Source organism: Sitophilus oryzae, unplaced genomic scaffold (assembly GCF_002938485.1).
Source record: "Sitophilus oryzae breed Bouriz unplaced genomic scaffold, Soryzae_2.0 scaffold_815_pilon_pilon, whole genome shotgun sequence".
Lineage (NCBI taxonomy): Eukaryota > Metazoa > Arthropoda > Insecta > Coleoptera > Curculionidae > Sitophilus > Sitophilus oryzae.
The window spans coordinates 849,129-874,153 of NW_022147434.1; the positions used below are offsets into that span (position 1 = coordinate 849,129).

General features: G+C 33.4%; 1 protein-coding gene across 1 annotated transcript in view; it reads left to right on the plus strand.

Annotated features, from left to right (window-relative positions):
* LOC115889452 (nose resistant to fluoxetine protein 6-like) overlaps positions 1–25,025 on the plus strand; it is an 84,666-nt gene that overhangs the window by 59,180 nt on the left and 461 nt on the right. The window contains exons 3-11 of the mRNA XM_030909434.1: positions 4,884–5,104; positions 15,911–16,119; positions 18,570–18,643; positions 18,700–18,884; positions 19,474–19,663; positions 19,981–20,120; positions 20,386–20,579; positions 22,303–22,429; positions 24,804–24,993. Coding sequence (XP_030765294.1) covers positions 4,884–5,104; positions 15,911–16,119; positions 18,570–18,643; positions 18,700–18,884; positions 19,474–19,663; positions 19,981–20,120; positions 20,386–20,579; positions 22,303–22,429; positions 24,804–24,993 — 1,530 coding nt within the window. The remainder of the gene's footprint in view (positions 1–4,883; positions 5,105–15,910; positions 16,120–18,569; positions 18,644–18,699; positions 18,885–19,473; positions 19,664–19,980; positions 20,121–20,385; positions 20,580–22,302; positions 22,430–24,803; positions 24,994–25,025) is intronic.

The following is a 25,025-nucleotide window of genomic DNA, read 5'->3' on the forward strand; positions in this document are numbered from 1 at the left end:
AATTTATATGGGAGATGTCATCGATCGTCATTTTCAAGCCAACTGGACGCCGATTTTTCTCGATCATATTCTTATACTCACACAACACACAAAACATTTCGGAATTTTACAATTCTCATTAAATCTGAAAAACCAATGTGTATATACATCCTATTTTGATTGAATAATAATTTCACTAATAATACTTAAGCACACAAAAAAGTGTTAAATGAGAGTTAAACAATTTAAATTTGTGGCTATATAATTATGCATATGTGTACTGAAATAATCAGGGATATCGAGAACCAAGAGTAAATATTTCATAAACTTATTACCGCCTAAAAACTGGAAGAATAACTCATTGATAGTTACGTTGCGATAATACTAACGTTTCATAAAACTATGTTTATTGTCAAAATAAAGAAGATTAAAATATAAATACCCACGGAATATTGAGACATCCTATAGTGTATAATAAAACTTATTAAAATGAAATTTAGAAAACGTTAAAGTACATGCAATCCATCTTCAAATTTCATTTTTAAGAAAGTCGCACATAATGAATTGTTTTTCCTTAAAGGCTAAAAACTAATATAATCTTATTAACCCCCTCTCCCCCCCACAACTGATCTACAAAATGCAAAATACTAATAAAAATTTCTAACGATGTTCTCAAGCAACTAATTGAATAAAGTGAAAAACTATCGAACAAAGCCTTGTCTTAGATACTTCTAATTAAAAATCAAAAAACTCATTATCTCTTTGTAATATCTTCAACACTTTTATTGGCAAAAAATCAACTGCATGTTATTTGGTATTCCACGCAAATAAATGAATAAAACGATTCCTTTGTAACATTTGATTTAGTAAATAAGTTGTTGCTAATATAAGTATATCAACATATTGCACTGAAGTACACATATCACGTTTGAAATAAACGGTAAAATAGTTATTATGTAAAGGCGTCGCAATTTTCTGACCTGTTTTTCACGAAAGTGAAAACATATTTAAATGCAACGCTAAATGAATATTTTTGTGGTTTTTCTTCCCATCAAATTAAGAAGATTAAATAAAGCATTTCTACTGAAAGGCGACTATTATTGACAATAACTATTTTTAGTCGATATTCACACATTGTATTGGTTACATGTTGACATGCAATTTTAGTCATCAGAATTGATTATTTAAATAATGAATGATGATTGACAATTGAAAGTAATATATCTTTATAGAGGTACCCACACATGCAATCAAATAATCGGCCGATTAAATAGTAGATTTGAGAAAAACTGCGATTCTCCCATCGCAATTGAAACAGCCATTGCGATTTTTAAACAGCAGCGACTGTAACCTGCGATTGTGATTTTAATAGTTAAATATATTGTACTAAGTATATAATTGTCTGTGTATAGCTTAAGAGTTCAAAAGAGTTAATAATAATCAATAGTTTATTTTTTAAGTTTTTTTTAACATCTGCAATACATTATAGGTATTAAAAATTTATATATACTGCAACCCCCCTAAAATCTATAATTTGGGTTGAATATTAGGCTTTTGTGTTAAAAATGGTGCATATTCTACATTACTTTTTTATTTGCCGCCTCTGGCTGCAACTATTGCCAACTACACATGACATACCTACTCTTTTTACAGTTCTCAATTATCAAATTCTTTACCCAATTCTTAAAACATGCTAATGAGTCACTCTCGTTCCATTTGAAAAAATTGCGATATGATTAAAAATACGCTGGACATTTTTTTAACTTTGGACATCTTTTAACTAGCCAGGAGAAGACACGAAAAACAACAGACCATCAATCTATTTTTCCAAGGCATCTTGATTGCAAATTAGTGTTTTTAACACAGCCCGGACATTCTAGATTGAAATTTAAAATACGATTTTTTAAGCGAAAATGTCAAAAGCTGCCATATGATATGCAATTCTATTCAGACTGTCATTTGGACTGTCGAATAAAGTAAAAAAATACCGAGGGTGGCATTTAAAAATCACAAGTTGTAGTCATTTCTAGTGAAACAGGAAGTGGCCAAAAACGATTGAATACGTCAATCAATCCTAATTTATGTTATATACTAACATACCAAACCTAGTTTTTTTTATCAGAAATAATAAAAAAGTTATAGGAGTGAACAATTCTTGAGAAACACCCGGTATATTATGATCGTGGCCATAGAGTTAAAAAATATCGTGGCCCGAGAAAATAATACCTTCTTTCCAGGATTCTTTGAACGAACGAACCGTGGAAACGAACGAGTCGCATTGTGATCCGATTCAATACTTACGATCCTTTTTCGTTCAAATTTTATGGAACCGTGCTGGCCACAATTCAATTGAATGAACCGTATTTTAAAACCGGTCCTACACGATGCTTCCAACGATGAACGCATCATTTGGCATAGACTTCGACAATGTTGCAATTCACAAGTGTGTCTCGTACACGATGTGGCAAATGTTCATGTGTCTATTGGTGCGTTTAGACTTGAACACGCACGCACTGATCCTCCGCGAATGCTCAAGTGTAAACGGCTGTGCGCGAACGCCCACTCCGAATCTGACTGTGCGCGAGCAGCCGCGAAAGTGAGCCGTCTGGTGTCGGTTTTTGGTCCGTGCTCAAAGGGATTTTATGTGTGCGCGAACGCTCAATTTGCACCGGCAATTTGTTTTGTCTGCGTTCGTGCGTGCGTGTGTGATTTTTTTTCGTTTTCTTTATTAAAATTATGGAGTGGATCAATGAATCTTCCTTATTATTAATTGAAAAATATGAAAAGTTGCCTATATTATGGAATGTTAAACATTCTTTGTATTATTAAAAAATAAAAAAAAAATATATAACGCCTGGCAAAACCTTGTAAATAAAATTAATATTGAATATGTCGATATTAATGAAATCGCTATTCTAAAATTTGTATTTTTTGTTCTTAATTTTTGGTGCTATTAAATTTTGTAAATATTCAAAGTCGGGCCTGGTCATTCTCGTAAAGTTTTTGAACTGATCTCATAGCCCTCCTCAGACACTAAGTTGTTGCAGTAAATTATATCGATTTCTAAAAATTTGGGTTTGCCACCAGCGACGATGTTTTCGATTTTTCTCCTTTTTAATAATTAAGTTGTGCATAACAATGACTGCAGCCTCGACTATTTCTTGGTCGTCCATTATTTTCGCCAACACAACTCTGCTGTGCGCGCACAACGGAGCCGAGAGCGCGAACGAATGCCGTGCGCGCACGCTCAGCTCGTGCGTGCTCAAGTCTAAACGCACCAACGTTGGAAGGTTTTTGACATCGTGTAGGACCGGCTTAAGCGAAGAATAGAATCTCACGATTTATTTTTAATACTTGTTCAAATGATCAAATGAACGACTCGTTCAATATTGTAACGTATACTTTTTAACTTGTCTGCGCTCACTAGAAGCAACTTTAAATTAAAATTTCTTTTAGATATTATATTTTCTAGTGGTGTAATAGTAGTACCTACTAAATATATGCTAAGAAAGCACATTTTTTGAAATTTAATATGTCTCTACGATGTTTATAAGTTTAGGAAATAGATAACGAGAAAAATTGGAATAATAAGACATCTTTAATCCTACATGAAATTTATACTGTATTTTAATAAACGTTAATTTGTTACGGAATGTATTCATTATTAGGTTTTTATGCCTTATTTGCCTTCTTTTTTCTATCATTAAAATCTATTTTTGTAATGATAAATTGGTTTGGTTTTTTGTGCTAGTTTTGTAATTGAAACCCCTGTAAAGTAGGTAAATATGTAATTTTTGAAATGAAACTTCTTTACGCGCGCTGGTATTAAAAATTCAAGGCTGTGACACACGGGCTAGCGTCTCGACACTCGAGGCGATAAGTCACACGACATACGTCACGAAAAGTGGTAACGATCGAAAAAGTGATAAGCCAATTAGGTAGTTGAGTTGGGTCTTTGGAGCATCGTAACTCGGGCCCTATGTGAGCTAGGGGGATGAACCTCGGAATGCAGATATATAATTTTTCATGATATTTTGACGACGTTATATCCACTATGAAACCCCATCATCAATGGCAAAAAAATCGTCCGATTTAAATGAAATTTGGTACCTGTGTCGATAGATTGGACCAAGGCCAACTTGACCGTGTAAGACGCGTATCACGGTGACAGTTATTTTGACGTAAGAAACGTCAAACGTTGTTGCCGTCCGATCGCGATCAAATTTGGTGTGTAGGGTATGTGAGCAAGGATGCACACGGTCTCACCCTGCAAAGTTGCATACGACGTTTCGTTTACATTTTCATCAGGGTGGCACTAAGGATTTAATATTGAAAAAAAATGTAGGCCAATTCAGCATAATTGGGGACGGGCTACATGATGGCGCTCTCGACGTTCCGAACCGATGCCTCTAAATGGACTTAATTATGGGTTGATTGGAACTAAACTCGGCAAGTGGATAGAGGTACCCGAATAAAGTCTTGAGACGGACAGATAGACAGATAGACAGACGGATATTTAAATACAAATTTTGTGAAAGTGAATCAAATTATTTATTAATTTTAAATTTATTATTTTTTCAACATGTTAAACTTCACTTTGTCAAATATGTCCTTCAAATCCTTCAATTTAATAGCTGTTGGTAAGAAGTTCACTTCAAATATGCGCACATAGGGCACACACAACTTTTTTACATATTTTCTATTTTACAGGCTTTTCTAATGGTCGTCTGACCAAATCTACACATCACCTGACTTTCTCTGTTAACTGCAGACTAATTTATATTCCTATTATGACCAAAGTACTAAAGAGCAATATATTATTTTATTTCGATCTCGGATTTTTGATAATGACGCCAAAAAAACACAAATTTTCTAGTTAATATATTTTCTTTAATTGGTTTCAGTGTACGATTCGACTGCAAAAATTCCATCCGGAATTCTAAACGGAAACATAAACCAACTTGGAGATTTCGATATGTGTTTGGCGGCACTTTCAGAAGACGAGAAAATTAAAGGACAGTACTGTTTAGCTTCTTTGGAAGTTAGCGTACCGCAGAGCCCATACCTGACGGGTCTTCACAAGCTAATGCAGTCTCATTACCACTTCAAAAGTAAACTGGAAGATGTAAGTAACTTTTTAAAACAGTACCTGTATTTATGTAACGTACCGGGTGTTTGGTAACTCGAACTCAGTAAGAGATATATATGGTGGTTCAAATTAGTGATAATAATAATTTATTAATTATTTAGTAATTGGACTTATATTTCGTAGCAATATAATAGCAGAGAAACGGAAATTACTAATTTTCGTTTAGAATTTTTTAAGTTTCATATTAACAGTTAATACATTTTCAAAGGCACATTTTAAGCTTGAAGAGCATGCCATCTTTTAGTCACTTAGAATGCAATTATTTAGAACTAGCATCAGCTTTAGATTTTTATATAAGCGTTATATTTTTTCGGATCTGTTGTGGTTCTCTTCTGATCTTTAGGTTTCATACTCGCGTCCTTAACAAACAGTCTAATAATTTGGAGACTAAAGGCTTATCATTGCCTAATAAAAAGAATCGTACATTTACGAGACGCACTGATATAAATGATGATTGATTAATACAATCTGCACATAGTATGGCTTAGTTTTAGATGGCCTAATGAGCTTGCAGGACTCAGTTTTTCTGTCTTTGCTTTCTGTCTTTGGACTCAGTTTTTCTGTCTTGTTTATTTAGTGTTCTACTATAAACTTTTATGACTCTGTCTGACCTGGTAAATGTTTCCACCATTCTAGAGATTTCTTGTAGAATGTAGAATTAGTAGGAGGTTAATCATTGCGACTTTGCGAAAATATATTGTGTCCCCTTTTCTTGAGTTATAACTCATCATATAGTGAGTCTATAACTTTTTCCCCCGTACTCTTCATAGTCGAGAAGCTTGCCTCCGGCTGAGGTACCCTTGAGGTGGAGGTTGGAGGATTTGTCTACATTTTTTCCACCTTTTTAGCTTAGAACTGATCTTTTTGAACGGTATTGTCCCGTATTTATTATAGAGGATATATCTCTCTTTCTCCATTGCCTCCTTAGATTTGAGATCAATTCCTGTTGCGAGGGCCTGACCATGGCCCTCCTCCCTCGAGTTGAGTTGATGACTCGTCAACTCAATGTCCTTACATTGGAGTCTAACAAAGCTAGTGATACGTGCAAAGATAAGTGGTACGGAGATTAGCCAGGCTGCTTCTTGGTTTCTTTACTCTCCTCTTTTTTGAGAAGGGTTTTTGCTTTTACTTCTTCTGGAACAAATCATTCGTGGAGCAGTCGGAGGTATCTCCGTACTCCTGCTCCGCTGAGATATACTCTAATTAATAGAGTTTTCTAGACAAGTCATCTTTATTTAACAATTTGTCGCTACTGAAGAATATATACCAAATATCAAATATTGTTAAGCAAATATGAAATATTTCCGCAAATGTGAAATATATCCTAGATATCAGCAAATAGGAATCTTAAAAACATAAAAACTGAATTAAATTTGGCCTTCGGCTGTACAAATGTTCATATTTGCTACATAAATATTATAATTTAGAACAAATACAATATTCCGGAACTATATTTTAGAGCTAAAATGACATACACATTTTATTTGAATAAAAAGTAGGTAGTTTGAATTATAACCGTCTTTCTGTACTATTCATTGATAAAAACTGAAGACAACATTGTTATACTGTTATACATTGATACTATATTCTTTATACGAAGCTTATACCAGTATATTCTGATACCAAAGTTTACAGAATAAAATATTGTAAACTTTGGTAGTATCTACAAAGAGCCATAAAAGTTAGACACAACCTAAAAAATTAAAAAAAATCTACCATTCACATTTTATTATTAGTTTCTGACATGTTTATTACCAAGATCATATAGATCCTTATTAGTGAATCTTGTAATTAGGTAGGCCTAAGAGATTAAAAACTGGTTTATTAAAAAATAAAGTGTTAATCGAGCTGCTTTTTTTTATGTAAAATAGAAGAATGTTCATTTTATTTTTTATAAGATAAATTATTATAAAATGAAGGTTGATACCGCCATACTACTTCTACAGTAATAGTAAAAAAAAATAAAAGAAATGGGCATTGCCTGCAACTAAAAAAGTAACCAAAATGTAAATAAATAATTAATAATTAATTTAGTCATTCTAAAAATAGTAACTTATTTGAATATCGTTTCAGCACGTTTCAGTCTAAACAAAAAAAACTTGTTTTCTTTTTTATTGTGATTTTGTTCTGAATCAATCAAATCCATTAATTTTATGTTATTAAGGATATAATTATCCACACGTGTTTTTCGTTATAAAAATTTTTTGCATAATTTATTCCCATCAAATTCTTTGTTTTTAGTTCTTATTTCGGAATGTCCTTGGATTCGTATTGCAAAAAATATATTCAGAAAAAATTTGTGAGAATTTTAATGTCCATGAATATTTTCAAAATTATAATACATACTCCCGGTTTCTCCACCAATTTTAAATAGCACACTATGAATTATGGCACGTTTAAAATTTTTAACTTAATCTTCTCACAAAAAAAAAACAAAAAATAACAAAGCCGGTGGACCAGATGAAAATCCTACAGAAATCCTTAAACTCCTAGATGAAAGAGGCATCACAACACTTCATAAAGTATTCAACACTTATCAGCCTGATGAGCCTTACTCTAGAATGAATGTAGAATGTAGAATGAGTAAGAGGGGGGTTAATCACTGTACCCTCTTCCTCCGAGGGTACACACCCTTCCACGGTTGGAGTTTGGCCCTCCGCGCCGCCCTTCACAGTCGTCGAGGATCTTGCCTCCGGCTGCGGAACCCGTGAGGTGGAGGCTAGAGGATCTGCCTCCATTTTCTCCACCTCTTTAACTTGGTCTCTCCTTAGACCTGATACCGATATTGTCCCGTATCTATAATAGAAGATATGTCCCCCTTTCTCTATGGCCTCCTTGGATTTGAGGTCAATTCCTATTGTGAGGACCTGACCATGACCATCCTCCCTCGAGTTGATGACTCACCAACTCGATGTCCTTACATTAAAGTTCTGACCCTGGATAAGGCTCAGCAGCTAGGTGGTGTCTTTCCCCTTGCTCCTCTGCAAAAAGACCGTGATGGCCGCCCCTTTAGAGATGTTTTCTCCATTCACTGCAACCAGTTCCGGACCTTCCCAATTTTTAAGCTTAGGTGCGATTTCCACCAACCAATTCGCCGATTCTTAAGATACAAAATCTATGAGGATCATGCCCACCCGAAAGTGTATCCCCGCAAAACGCAGCTGACCCACATTTTGTAGATGGTTCTGTTGCGATCCGATCGCCACTACTTCGTCCAGTATAGCCTCTTCTATAGACGTTTGTTGGTCGGGGGTCAGAGCAACCTCTGTGAAAGCCTTTGGCAGCACCGCCATTTTCACTTGTCCAGCAATAGCGCAAAGCTGGTGATACGTCCCTGCTTGCCTCCCGGTATTGGACGGCTTTCCATCCTGGCTTTTTTCTCTCCCTGCCGGAGAAGAGGTGAGAGGTTCTCGCTTCCTCTCTTGCCCTTTGATGGAGATGAGTCAGGTTGTTTCTTGGTCTTTACTCTCCCCTTTTCGGAGGAATGTTTTCGCTTTTGCTTCCTCTGGAGCAAGTTCTTCGTGGAGCAGTCGGAGGTATCTCCGTGCTTCTGCTCCGCTAAGACCTACTCTCAGAGGATCGTCTAGCCCGCCTGGTTGGCCCAGGCCAGGTAGACGAAACGGATGCTTATGTCGCTTATTGGGTCTAGAGCCTCTAGAGTCCTCTGTCTAGCCACGCATCCCTTTAACCTGGTCCCGCCATCGTAGGGTTTAGGTTTTTGGTGAGGTTGTCTCCTCTTGGTGCAGGCAGTTAAGCCAAGAAAACCCCCACACCTTCTACCCACGAGACATGACCACAGTTGGTAGAGGGTGCCTGGTATGACGGACAGGGGTAGCCCCGTCCGGCATCGTTATATGTCTTGGTGCAATTTCCTGGCCACGACACTACAGCCAGGAACAAGACGATGAGTGAGATGCTTGTTAGACTAAGCCAAGCGCTAGGGGGATTCCCCCCCAGCACCTGACCAGGAGAGACCAACGACAAGGTCTTGCATCTCCTAGGGGAAAGAGCCTTACCCTAAAAATATTTCTAAAATCATATATATATTAGTCGGTTTAGAACGTCTTTCTACGTTGTCCCATACCCAATTTCCAGCCTGTTCTATTCGTACAATCCTCTGCACACAGGTTTCTTTCACTCAGCGCTTTGTGTACGCTTTTTGCCATTCCAGTTTCGGTCTTCCCTGTTTTCTTCTGCCTTTTGGTTGCCAATTGATTATTTTCTTGGGCCATCTAGTGTCCTTCATTCGCTCTACATGTCCGTACCAGATCAGCTGCTTTTTCTCTATATCCTGTGTTATCGTATCTTCTATACCCATTTGTTGTTTTATGGTATTATTTCTTATTCGTTGTTGTCTTGAAATTCCCATTAATCTTCGAATGACATCCATTTCTTCGGCCTCTATCCTCTTCTTGTATCTCTCAGTTATTCTTCATGTTTCTGCTCCATACAGGAGGTTGCTCTTTGTCATGGTTTCATATATATTGAATTTTCTTCGCTTTATTATTGATTTGCTCCATAAGATTCCATTTAGACATCCGATTATTTTTTTCGCGTTGATAATCCTTTTTTCTATTTCTCTGACGTCAGTTCCAGTGTTATCAAATGTAATTCCCAGGTACTCATACTCTTGACACTGCTTAATTTCGTGACCGTTGTCAAAGTTCAAGTTTCCTTCTTGTGCGCCTATACATAGATATTTTGTTTTGGCTATGTTATCTGTCAAGCCCCATTCTCCGTATTCTTCAATAAGTTTTCTTAGCATATATTGCATATCATCTTTGTCATTGGCAACTATTATTTGATCGTCTGCGAATTGAAGTGTGAACAAACATTCATTGTCAATCTCTATGCTTATACCACGGATTTTTCTTTTCCAATTTTTTAAAGCGACTGCAACGTATATTTTAAAGAGAGTAGGGGAGATGCAACAACCTTGACGCAAGCCTTTGTCGGTTATAAATATTTCTGTAAGCTCTTTTCCTACCTTTATTTTTGATTTTGCGTCCTTATATAGTTCCTTAAGAGCTGTTATATAAGTATGGTTGATCGTAGATTGTTCTAGTACCCTCCATAGTCTTGATATTGGGACAGTGTCGTACGCTTTCCGTAAGTCAACAAATGGTATATGTGTGTCCAAGTTTCTTGCCGATCTTTTTTCTATAACTTGTTTTAAACAGAACACGTTATCTGTTCACGACCTTCCTGCTCTAAAACCATTCTGTTCTTCTTCCTCCTTTTCTCTATAATCTTCTTCTATGAGATCACGTAAAATTCTACCATATAACCTGCTCATTGTGCTCGTCACTGATATACCACGGTAGTTACTGCAGTCCAGCTTATTGCCTTTTTTATGGATCGAAGATATATAAGCCAGCTTCCAGTCTTCTGGAACGGGATGTCCGTTTAAGCAAATATTAAAATTAATGCCAAGCTTCTAAATAGTTTCTGCGTACCATTTTTCAACATTTCGGAGTATATTCCTTCTGGGTCGCTTGCTTTGCCTGATTTTAAGTTCTTGGCAGCCATTCTTATTGTTTCTTCCGATATTTCAATTACTTCTCCCTGTGCGTCGATGTTTCTTGGTGAATCAATTAAGTACTCTTGTCTAGATTCCTGAAGGAGGCCCCTATAATGTTCGAACCATTAAAAAAATCATACACATCATTACTAAAATCATACACCAGAGAATTTACAAAAAAATGTGAAAGAGACATAAGCGATTTGCAAATGGGCTTCAAGCAAGGGTGAGGTATAAGGATAGTTACAACACAGGTGTTTGTCCAGAACTGCTACGATCAGAGAAAGGATGTGTTTCATATACGATCAGAGAAAGCGCCTGGGTTTCATAGACTACGAAATTGGTCGCATACAGCACCACAAATTAATTCAGCTCCTCAAAAAGCTTGATATAGATCTGAAAGACATTCAATGCATAGAGAACTTATATTGGAACCAAACAGCACCAATAAAATTGGCCAATAGCATGTCCAATTCCATACGGGTCAGAAGGGAGGTGCGACAGGGTTGTGTACTGTACATTTTTATGTCCGTTTCGGTGTTTTCCTTTTTATATCTATAATTCGCTCGCATGAATTAATTTACAGATAATATCTTGCCATGATGTGCTTCAAACTTCACTAAACACATATGAAAAGTAATAAATTGTACATTTTGTCTGTAATAATGTCGATGTCACATTTCTTATGTAAATAGCAAATAGGCATTTAAAATTAACGCCTTTGGGGCTACTGTAAATTTATTTATTACTAAATAGTTATTCTTTTATTAATATTATTATTATGTACTTTAAACCTAGACTATAAAAATTTTCCAAATATCTTATTCAAATAACCTCAGGAATAAGCAGGTAAACGTTGAGGTCGTTGTCACAGAAAACTAAAACTAAAAATATATTTCGAGTTTGTTGAATCTATTCACGTGTGTGATTCATAACAAATTACATTTATTTTAACGACAGACAATAATTATTCATTATGCGATTACTAGGAATAAGTCTACACGGGATTTTTTGCACTACATGTTGTCATGTTGTATTGGGAAATGTGTACTTTTTGGAAAATTTTTCTTTATTTTACTTCCTATTTTTGTTCTATTTTTTTCCTATTTATTCTTCAACGAGTCAGGGAAGATTGCGACAGACAACATCCAATAACTGTCAGAGATTAAAATTTACCTCTGGATTAAAACGGCAAATTGTCGGTGAAATGTGATAAACTGCTAACTCCATTATTCCTAATTTTCCAGGAGAGCAAAAAAACGGCACAAAAAAATATGTACACATATAGGAAGTATTTTCATGCGTTAATATGATAAAGAGATAAGAATTTTATTTGCTGGGGAACACTAAAACTTAATAGCTTTGTTCGGGTTCTTGTTATTACCGATTCTGAACCGTCCTAGAACTCTGCAGCGCATGCACAAATAAAATAAAGTCTTCATATTTCCTTCTGCGCATACGCATCACAGTTCTAGGACGGTTCAGAATCGGTAATAAGAGAAACCCGAAGTAAGCTAATATTTCGTGTCACATAATTTTTTTCAGAGACAATAAAGAGATAGCAGATATTCGTCTTGCAGAAATAAGAAATAAAAATATACTTCTGGAGATAGCAACCTTTATTATTTGAAATTTTGAAAATGGAATTGAATATTACCCAAACAGATTTAGAAATAATCAATTAAATTTAAAAAATATGATATTCATAACCATATATTTATAATATCGTCGGTCTAGAAGCAAAACATACATATAAGTCCTAAAACGAATAAATTTTTAATGCATTTTTAAGGAACTGAAGTAGCAGCGTTTTGGACTTAATGAATATGAAAATAATTTAAAAATTAAACTTATAATTCTTAGAAGATATGGTAGAATCCTTCCATGTTTATCCTACTTTTTATACAACGGTAGTAGACCAAGCTTGAAAAACAGTGCGTGATTTTATTAAATTTTTATTACTCTTCTCCTTATTTTTTTAATTTTTATAAAAATTATATATCATTTACGTGGAAAAACGTTGAAAAAAAATAAAACTGATTAGGTATTATGGAAATTGTTGTACAAGTAAGTAATGGTTATTTAAACTATTTATAGCACGCCGATGATGAATTGCTCGTATATAGAGAATTTCATTTTTCCCTTACCCTTTATGGATACCCCGTATTTACAGAACGGATCGACGCAGGGTCGGGCTGGCCATATTATATATATAACTATTAGGGAGGCCAAAGCCTTCGCGGGCCCCCTTTATAGTTCATTATTTATTCTTAACAATATGTTCTTTAGCATTGCATTATGGCATTTGCATTGCATTGGTTTGCCTGGCATTAGGGTAGTTTCCTGATTTCTATACAGGGCGAGTCTTAAATAAGTGCAAATATTTTGAGGGCTGGTAAATCTCGATAAAAGAAACATAATATTTTCTCTTTACCGTTTTTTCAAATAAATCCAAAACAACCGAGTTATTTCTCTTTTAAAATTTCCACTTTTTTGCTATAATTTTGAGAATCATTGGATTTTCTTTCTTGTCAATTTAATCTACTACCTATGTTGCCAAACAAACAAAGTATGTTTTTAAACTAAAAATTTAAAAAAAATCCATTTTTTTTAAATTTCAAATTTAAAAAATCGCACAATAAACCTCATAATCGTGTCATAATCTTGGGTCGAAATATACTACCCCTAAAAATATTTGCACTTATTTCAGACTCACCCTGTATATAATAGGAAAAAACTGACCAAAACGTAAGGCGAAAAAATACGTAAAAAAAATCCACACGGGCCCCTCCTTACATTGCCACCCCTTTGGCCTAGTGCGACCCTGGATCGACGTACTGTACTAAAGAAACATACGAGTAAGTATCCGTGTGTTTACTTTAGCGGGATCGTAACGGAAATTACGGAGATAGCAGCATTTCGGTGGCTGTTTCAGATCACTGGGAGTTAGCAGGTTATCACGTTTCACTGACGAAATACAATTAATGTCCCTGTCATAGACTTTCTGTTGGACAGGGGTGCATCTGAAAAATGGCTCACATGTGAAAAGTGGCTGAAAAATGGCTCAGTAATTAATCACGTGACTTATTTAATCCTTATCAATACTGATGGGATTTTTTAGGGGTTTCATACATTTGTAATATAGTAAGATATCTTATATGCTATGTTAATTACATTAAATAACTTAATTAACAATTTAGTTAATGAAATATTTAAATTATTATTTACACATGAAACGTTAATTTTTTTAACAAATTCTATGGCATTGCTAAACATCTGTCAATCGTATTTAAATAAGTTATCAAAAACGAACACCAAACACCTGTACATAATTAGCATATATTTAACAGATCAGCAAAAATATACAAAAAGGATAACCATATTATAGCCATAAACCGTGTTTTAAGATTATAGTATTTTTTATGGTCTCGTTTTAGATTTTTTAGTGAATTCCAATATACAGGGTTGTTTACCACATACGACACAGAGTATTTGTAGCTAAACGATTAGATTTTTGCAAATTGTAAGTTCGTTGAAGGACGAGCATAAGATAGTATAAAAATTATACTACCTTATCCAGAGTGTCTAAAAAATATTTTATATAATTACTAGCTTTAAACAATAACTTGTTTAATTTAAATGGAACATCCTATATACTTTAAGAAAATGCATTTTCTACGAAAACTTGAAGGTATATGTCAAAAATGGTATAATACAATTTGATAGACAATTAAATTATGCATCTGATTCTCGTAAAATATACAGGGTGTTCCATTTAAATTAAAAAATGATTGCCGTTCAAAGCTAGTAATTATATAAAATAATTTTTAGACACTCTGTATAAGGTAGTATAATTTGTATTATTGCAACACAATAACTGATCAATAAATAAACTTCAGTAAATATTTAGTATTAAATTTTGATAACCTTGGAGAAATGAAGCCTTAAAAATTTTTCTGCAATTTCACCAAATTGAAAATATTTCAAAAACGGTAAGGTTTAAGTGTGATAAACCTTAATCAAATTTACCTCTATTTTAATCGTAGAAACTAAAAATATAATAATATATAGGGTGTTCCATTTATATATAATTTTTTAAATACCACTTTGATAATTTTGATTTATTTGGGAAACTCTGTATCTTGTAAAAATATTTTTAAATTGTAGCTCTAATAGTCCTTCAACGAATCCAAAACTTACAATTTGCAAAAATTTAATCTTTTAGCTACAATACTCCGTGTCGTATGTGGTGAACAACCCTGTAGACACGTGCGAAAACAAAAATAATAAATTATACACAACACCTTGGCCTTCATTTTTCTGTTTATAACTATTTGTTTAAAAAGTCTGCAAATATTCTAAGATATTAATTATATCGTGTTTTGATAGAAAATACAGTATGATAAAAAAACGGCGTCAGCGATGGCTATGAAATGGAGATCGCTGTCACTTTATATGCAAAGTTATATGGGGAATGTCAGCGATCGTCATTTTTAAATCAAATGGGCGCAGTTTTTTTTAACCATACGGTAAAATCATACTATAATATAATTATACTCGCTATCAAAAACTGAGACAAATAAAACTTAACTGATTACTTTTATGTTTACTCAAAATGTAAAATATTCTCTAAGCTTTCTCTTATTAGAAAAATTCAGAGAGTCCGGCAACAGTGCGTCTGGCATCTGTTAGCTCCTAGAGTAAAAAAATTGGAAATCTAGAGAAAAAAGTTCAAACCTAAAGTGTGTAGGTACGAAGATGTATTTCAGGAAAATATATTAATTTCTATTGGGTGGTATCATATTTTTAAATGAAACACCCTGTATATTATTGCATTTTTGACTGCCTTTCAGATCACTTTACATAATCCTAAGATATGAGTAAATATATATAGATAGTTTCAGAGATATTGAACTAGTAAAATAAAGAACTGTCCTGAAATCAAAACTATATTAGGTATATACTTTAGACGGTTTGTACTTACTTCGCTATAAATAATGGTAATCGTAAATTATACAGGATGTTCAAAATTCTAAGCTAAAATATTTCTAAAATATAAAATTCTTTCTAAATTCTAAAATATAAAATAATTTTTCTTCGTTTTTTTTTAAATGGAACGCTCTGTATATTAAACATATATATATATATATATATATATATATAGCCACATATTAAAATAACAGAACAGTGTTTAATATTACCAAGCTAGAAGTCCACTAACGCTTTCCTTACTTTATGCTTTCCTTTATTTATGTTTTCAGCCAGGCCACAGAGTCCCAAGATTCTCCAGCATAAACTGGGCCTTGTGTGTACCCAGCTCCTGCACCCCGCAAGATGTCGAACAAGGACTTAAGTTTGCTACAGCCGATATCGTTAACGGTAGCGAATTGGAAATACGTTATGAAGTCAATCCCGAAATGTGTCAAACTGCAGAAAAGACAAGCCTACCTTTATCAACACAAATTGCATTGTAAGTATTTTAACTGTCTAATACCAGTCTGACTAAGATGTGAAAAAATTAGTTTATATACTGCATTTAAAAACCTTTTATTTCATACTGTATCGTAAAACACACTTTAGCATACTGAAAGAAAAACATACAGAAATTAAGTCTATTACGCTGTACATTGTAAGTATTTTAACTGTCTAATACTAGTCTGACTAAGATGTGAAAAAATTAGTTTGTATACTGCATTTAAAAACCTTTTATTTCATACTGTATCGTAAAACACACTTTAGCATACTGAAAGAAAAACATACAGAAATTAAGTCTATTACGCTGTACTTTTGGGTCGCTTTCAGCGGTCGGGTAAAGCGGGTGTGTGGCTGAAGGAAATATATATTATATTTCAGAGATCTGCCTAAGGCTTAGCCCGCCCGATCTTGTCGTGTTAAGCCACATCCAAAATTCCAAACAAACGTGCTTTGATTAAGGCTTGACTAAAATTTGTAGACTTTCAGCATTTGCCATAAAATAGCGAGCAATTTGTTACAAAACCATATAAATTATATATCACTGTAATCACAAAGCTTCAATCTATTTCCGTATTGTAACGGAATTTTAAATTATGTCCTTATTTTCGAGAAAATTTAGTCCAAACTTGAGGAATATTTTGTTGATGTTTGACCATCAAAAACTTAAAAATAAAGAAGTTGTCTAAAAATGGGCTACAATACGGGTATAGTATAATCACTTATCTTTAATTTCCTTCTCCATTTGTCTAAAGATACCTAACCAGTTTTATATAAAACGTTAAATGGCGAACGCTTATTTTGCTACTTTTTTGAACTAGTGAAATGGAGTCTTAAGAGTTTACAGTATACACTCACAGGCACGAAAAACTTTAAAATACATCAAAATTTAAGATGCCTGTTTTTCTTTCCAGTGAGGCAAAATATGTCCGGTAAAATGTTTTACCCCATTAGAACTGTATTTTTTAACCGAACTGGATCTGGGTAATAGCATACCTTCCTGATCATTTTTTTGATATCAACAGCCCTATAGCTTCGTTAGATATATCCACAACTTCTTTCGAAATCGTATTTTCAGTACTTATCTACTCCGGTCAGGTTACTCATTCGGTCAGAAATATGAGCAGTTGACGAACAAACGAATTACCATTAAATCTCGGCCGATAAACCCATTTTTAGCCATTTACTTCTTAAAATGTTCAGTTTGACAGATACAGATTAAATTTTATTCTCAAGTTTAACCCAATCCAAAGTAAAAATTATTGATTTAACCAAATTTTACCTAAATCGATTATTATATAATAATAGCTCCCGTATATAGCGTTTAACGCCTTGGGAGTACAGCTTGCCATACTAGAGCCGTTTGGTATACAAGGAAGGTAATGTGGCTAGCACTACGCTTCAACCGCCTATTATTACCTCAGGATTGTGAATCCTAAGTACTCATTTAAGGCTGAGTCGACCTAGGTACCCAAACTATTTTTATTTTAATAAAAATAGTCGACTGATGAAATGCCGGGTGTGGGATTCGAACCCACTACCTTGAGATTGGTAGACGAGAGCCTGTACCTCTACGCCACCAGCACCTTTAAATCAATTATTAAAACATAATTTATTCGATGTGGCCTTTATCTATGCAATCTGAAATCATTTTATCGGAAGATTTGTAAAAGTGGAGTTTCTCGTATATTAAATAAATAAAACAGCAAAAAAACTGCTAGAAATATTGTTGGAAGATACAAAAAAGACAGGCACCTATGAAATATAATTTGTACAGTCCGTCCAACGATAGGATACATATAACAGTGACTGTGATGATTGTGATAGTCTTATAACCAACTAAAAACTGTGTAATTCTTGTGTACGATGCCAGGCGCCCAACAATTTAAGATTGAGAAAGTTTAGTTTTCTCTGGTGAAATATTGACGAACCTGCGACTGTACTATCGACAAAGAGGTGTCCTTCGTAGGGAGTAAGAGTAAGAAAACGTTACAGATTTATTTTGGCGCCCAACGTGGATCTACTGGGATCTATAATTTTAAAGCCTATTTTTCATGTTTCCAAATAGTTCTGCAAATTTCTTGGTTAAGTAGCTGTCAAATTAAAAAGTAACCGAAATTAGGATAATATAGAGTCTTTTCAACTTTTTAAGAATTTTGTGCTACGATATTTTTTTTCGCAGAAATGATCCGAAATTCGGATGCAGAAAAACTAAGCTTTTCATAGGTAAATTATATTTTCTGTAATTTAATCTTTAAGAAGAGAACCAAAGGTAGAAAAGAAATCTTTATTCCCTATGAATCTTCACCCAGATTCACTGGACAGACTTTACCTATATCAAAATCCAATCGTTACTGATATTTTAATATTATATTGAAATTGAACAATTATTATTGTACATTTTTTTTATTTTTGTACAATTGTTTTAATTTTATTTATTTTTTTCAGGGTGGTGTTTGGTTCAATAATATTTTTCGAGCTGTTTGCCACCTTTTACGATAGTTTTGCTAATGGCGAAAAAAGTAAGTAATAATCCAAAAAGCAAAATAAAGTATTTAATTATTGCGATCAAATTTAGACAAATGGGTAATGTGTTTCTCGTTAAAGAAAAATCTTAACTCGATAACATCATACAAAAGATCGCAAGGGGATATTGAAGCTGTCCATGGAATAAGAATGCTGAACGCCATTCTTCTCATTGCTGCTCATAAATCGATGGCATTATTCTTCATTCCATATGTCAATAGGACTGAGTGTGTAGAAGTAAGTAACTTAAACAATGACTGAAATTATTTATTAATTAATTTTTATATTAATTTATTATTTCTCCTAATAATGCCTTACTAAAGTATAAAGTAGCAAAAAATTACAGTCAAATTTTTATTTCATTTTGCTGCTTCTTTATTTTTTTATCAGTATTTTTAATTTAATATCAGACATATCAAATAAGGGAGTTGATAACAGATCTACAGACAATTCTTATATGATTTTTTTAATTTGAAATCACTTTAAAATTTAAATTTATTTTATACATAACATGTTTAGAAAATGCGTATCATACAATATTGTATTATGATATAGTATAAACTTTTATAAATTATAATTCAGCAGAGTATCATTGCGGAGTAGAGTAACTGTTCAATTATTTATTATAACAATATAGATGTTTGCAGAATTGGCTACACCGCAAAATATCTTATTATAGTACATTTTTAAAATAGATATCAAATATACAAAGATACTATTTGTGAAATAGATAAAAAAAATTGTTATAAAGCTAAAGAGGCTCCAAAATAAAGTGATTATATTTTCCGAAAGTATGGGATTCACCTAATTAAATTGTTATTTTTAGTATCTTGCAAGACCCTTTACTGTAATTGGCAGAGCGGCAAGTTTATATACTGACCCATTCATCATGATATCCGGACTTCTAACGTCGTATTCCTTAATTGGAAAACTAAACAAAGATGGAAAGTTGAAGATAGCTCAGGAATACATCTCCAGACTTTACAGAATAGTTCCTACATTTGCCGCACTTATAGGTAAATGCAAGAATGATACTATTATACTTTGTGTTTCTAATGAGAATATACATTAAGGGTTACTATAGATATTTGAAATTTAATTTTTGTTTTATTTTTAATATAAATTAACAGTAATATATTTTAGGAGTTAAGAAGTTAGGATAAAGAAGCATTAAGTTTTTGTCTAAATTTAAATATTACATATTACTTTTGTTTAAACAAGCAATTCATCACCAACAAAAAGATCGCTTTCTTTTTGAAAATCTTTACATAATATAATATGTTATAACTTGTGGATATTAATTATATATAATTCCAAAACATTTTTTTTTCAGCCTTTTGTACATTCATATTACCATGGCTAAACAGTGGACCCATGTGGAATATGGTTGTAACACATCACTCCAATATTTGCAAAAAATACTGGTGGAGAAACCTTCTATTTATCCATAATTATTTCGGATTCAAAGATATGGTAAGTGTTAGGAAACAAAGGAGACAGTATACGAGGTTAGCCTGAAAAGTTCTACACCTCATGAGCATGTCTATTAACAAAAACAAGTCCTTTTTATACGCTCCCGCAAGATCCACTTTGCTGCTGCTAAGTGCATTTTCGCTATGGGACTTGATCGGGAATATTCGGTATACAGCCTGATGAAAATGTAGCGCAGTGCGCTTTCCAGATACACAATTTCACTTGCATTTCTTATTTGATTCCTTATTAATTGATGTTTTTTTAGTGTTTGACACACACGCATCACCTTGGAATAGATACGCAGCTGTTTTTCACATCACCGTTCCTAGTTTACATTCTTTGGAAATGGCCTGTCAAAGGATCAGTTACACTGCTCTCTTTAGCTACCATATCTACGATGGGGAGGTACTATGTGACATACACCATGAAATTGTCCAACTATGTACACTTTGGAACATCGTAAGTAACACAAACTGAGAAAGTGCATTCCCAAAACTGAATAAAAAATAAATGGCGTATCTTTCTTCATAAATGAGTAGTTTTCTTAAGCTACTCATTTATAAACTTAAACCATATCCGCCAGCGGATAGTCTTAAGTCTGAAATTTTACTCTAAAATTTTTCATATTTGAAAATCTATATGGATTACCTTATTCTTCGTAATCTAAAAAATATATAGCGTTCTATTTTACTTTATAATTTACATAATACCTATTTATACCGTATGATCGAATAAAAACGGCGCACGGTGGGGTATTAGCATGAAAAAGGTGATCGAAATTCGAAAAAGCAAATGTGTTTAAGATTTCCCAAAAAAAGATAAATGATAAATTAAATCATCTCTGCCATGAATGGCGTTGCTATGGGTGTGTTTCATGGTACAAAGAAAACAAGGTATGATCGATAGCGGCCCCAATTTCGTTAAGTTTGCGCATACCACCTGTGACGTCATACGCCATACAAAAAAATATCCATCTTGTGCAATTGCCACTAATAAAAAAAGACCTAAAATAGGGAAGAATTAGGACATAACCCTAAAAGTTATGTCAAATCATCGTGCTTGACATTTGAAAAATTATTCTGACATTTATTGTGTCATCTGTTTGACAATTTGAAATTGGCGCGCGGAACTTGCCGACCAATGGTGCCGTTTATCACCTGTGACGTAGTGACCAACCTGCGCAATATCATACCTTGTATTCTTTGTATCATGGGTGTGTTTAGTTGCATTCATTTGTTTCAACGAAACGTCAAAGTTGTTACTTCTCACAGATAAGAGGTAAATGGCTAAATTTTATGTTTAAAATTATAAATTGTTGTTGTTCTTGTGCTCTTTTTACGTTTATTTTATCGTTTTGATTGAAAATGGCTCAGCAAGCTGCAGGTATGTATTCTACAAAAACATATTATTTATTTTGATATTCTCTATACTAACGATTTTTTTTGCAACTAAAAGTTAGGCGTTCATAAAATTTGATTAAATTTGTGACATTTTTATTATACTTAGACATTTAGTTGCGCATTTCGAAGAATTCAGCATATTGTCTATATACGTTTTACTTAGTAAACATTGGGCTTTCATACAGTAAAATAAAATACTGCACCTTTTTGCGATTTTGCTGATAAAATGAGAAAAACATTCTTGGTTTCCTCTAATTTGCCAATCAGTGATATACTAATGCGAGGTGTAAACCGCGATGGCATTGTTGTGTACAAAGCGATCGCATTAGTGTCATTAGCAGTATAACACAATTTGGCATTAGTAGCGACTTTAGTGGTATGGGCATTGCTCGCGGATTAGTCGTAGCATTAGTAGTAGTAGTTGCGATATTACTACTGGCACTGACCGTAGAAACACTGGAACAGTGATTTTTCTTTCTTTTTATAAAATCGACGAATTATCCTTTATTTTGTTCATATTATTTCCTCTTTAATTGAAAATAACAATAATTTATATAAGGTCTTCATAAAAAAATTTCGATCAACTATCAGTGTCAAATACCCCACTGTGCGGCGTCAGCAATGGCTATGAAATGAAGGTCGCTGTCATTTTATATGTAAATTTATATGGTAAATGTCATCAGTCGTCATTTCCCAGTCAACTGGACGCCGTTTTTTCTCGATCATACGGTATAATAGTCGCATGAGAAAAAAAATGAGTCTAAATTCTAGTTTTTTTTTAGAATTCAACAACTTTTTGAAACTGCCGATTATATGTATATTCTGCCTCCACACAGGGCTACTGTATACATTATGGGTGTATTTATGGGTTATTTATTGAGAAAATACAAACATGTTACGTTTACCAAGGTAAGTAAAAGCAGATATAGTAAAATATGATGACCTATCGCTTTTTAAAACTAATAGGTATTTCGTCAACTGACAAAATTAAGTTATATTTTATAAAGAAATGTTTAGAGTTATAAAGCAACTTTGTTATTTTCTATATCAATTTCTAATGGTTTTTAAGACATAAAAATGTTGAACATTCATAACCACATGATATTGGAATGAGTATTAGTAAAATAATGATTTCAAAAACCTACTTCGGACTTCTTCAGTTGAAATATTTAATATGAGAATTAAATTTATATTAATTAATATTGTTGCGGACCCGTGTGAACTCGGCCTTAGGCCTGGCCACTCGGCTATGACTCATACGCCCGGCGACGCCGACCTTTTAGAACGAATAAGAAGCTGGTGAGACAAAGAACGCGGCTAAGGGCTCGAACTCACTGACGAACGACCTGGCCGTCGGCTGGCCGGATGTATTGCGTTTTTAGCTGCGGCCAGATGAACGACCAGTTTCAACTGAGTTGTCAAATCTAACGATTTTTTACGTTTTACCAATTAGAAAATATTGTTTCAGAAATGTTAAAATATCCGAGTTAACTAAAAAAGCGAAGTTGCTATTCACAACAAACAAAAATCATTGTGTACGCGCGACCGACAAAAAGGGAGATATTCTGTTTCTTTTTTCTACTGATATGGCGCCCTTATCGACTTTAGAAGTAAACATATTAGGGCCATCGTAAAAAAAGATCGTCAGACACTGGCTCTAAATATAAGCAGGTAGAAAGTTTAGCTTCCAGTTATTTCAATGTTTACAATATAACGAAGAATCAAGAACCAAACCAAACCAAACCAAACAGTAATTACTTCTATTTTTATGAATGTTTAAGTTACTTTCTTAATTTTTTTTTCAAAATAATGTACCTACTATGAGTCTAATGAACCCTGTTTGAAAAACGTTAAATTAAATATAATATTTAAAATACAGTTGTCCTCCTTGTACATGACTACAATATAACTAAAAAAACTAATTTAATAAAAAAAACAAGTGGTTGTAGAAAAACTTTAAATATTATTTTTTTTTTATTTTTTAACATCGAAACTCAAAACCAAACCATAGGTATAATAACAGGTATCATACCAACCATAAATAGAGTAGGTGTGTCATATAAAAATGTTTTGAGTTTTTCCTAGAATCGACCCTTGATAAAAAAAGGGATTATATTTAAGTTTACCTTTGATCCAGTCTGTATACTATTTCTTTGGATTTTCTGCCTGTGTGCAAAAACTACACTAAAACACTATATCTTATAGAAAATAAAATATTGTGCCTTGAATTTGAGGGATTTCATCTGAAAAATTATTAATTTGGAAGAAAACTGGCAACAAGCGGCAGAAAATAATAATATTTCCGTGCAGTCTTCTGGTCGCAATGACCAACGGACGGCTAGGACGTTAGTGTGCGTTATATCATTTGATTTAATGGTTTTAGAGGTAGCTGCGGCCTGGCCGGTGCGACCTGGCCGTTGCGACCTGGTCGTCAGTGTGTTCGAGCCCTAAGAATTGTCGAGACAAATCTGGATTGTCTGTTGCTCTCATATATAATCAGACGCCTGAGGCCTGAGGACGACAGAGAAAAACAACCGGTCGACGCGTAGAGTTACAATCGCCGCACTAAATTCAAAATGAATTCCTTTTAGATAAATAGTTAGATAAATTGTAAATAAGTTATAAATAGTTCTTTAAGTCTTTTTAATCGTTAAGGTTTGTTAATTAGTGTTAAATAAATTGTTTTTAAATAAATTGAGACTTTCTATCCACATGGAACCGACGAAAAACGTAACAATATTATATGAGAATTTTTAGAGTTAACTTTTTTTTTATTTTAATTTACATCATTTTTTACAATTATTTTGTAATATATGGTCATGAAAGGGGGGAGAGAACATTAATGTAAAGTATGATCTGCTTTACAAGAAAAGCAATAATAAGTATAAAAAATACCGTATGATCGAATAAAAACGGCGTCAGCGATGGCTATGAAAAGCCAACTGGACGCCGTTTTTTTCGATCACACGGTACATGAGCTATATTTGATATCGCTTATGCATTTTTTATCTTATACTAGATATTATATAATACTATTTCCGTTCTGTAAATGTATATTTTGAAATAAAAATAGCATTTAAAACCTTTAGAAAAATAGGATCATAAATAATTTTCATAATTAAATAATAAAGCACAGACTGAATTTTAAAATTGCAATAGAATTTATTTGGAATTAAAACCGTTTAAATTAAAATTATGTTTGTTTAATTTTAAAAAGCGAAATACTTGGTATTTATAAATTTTATACTCATATAAGAGATAAACATAATATTCTCTATTTCAGGCTCAATTAAGAATGGGAAACACGATAGCTTTGTTCAGTTTCCTATTATCATATTTAGGTCCATCATTTATGGGCAATATTGATTATGTGTACAATCCCACTCATGCAGCACTATATGCCGCTGTCTCTCCTATTTTATGGGTTGGATCATTTTGTTGGGTAATATTTACTACGCAATTAGGCTATAAAGGTAATTTTGCGCTAGAAATATTACTTTTTAAG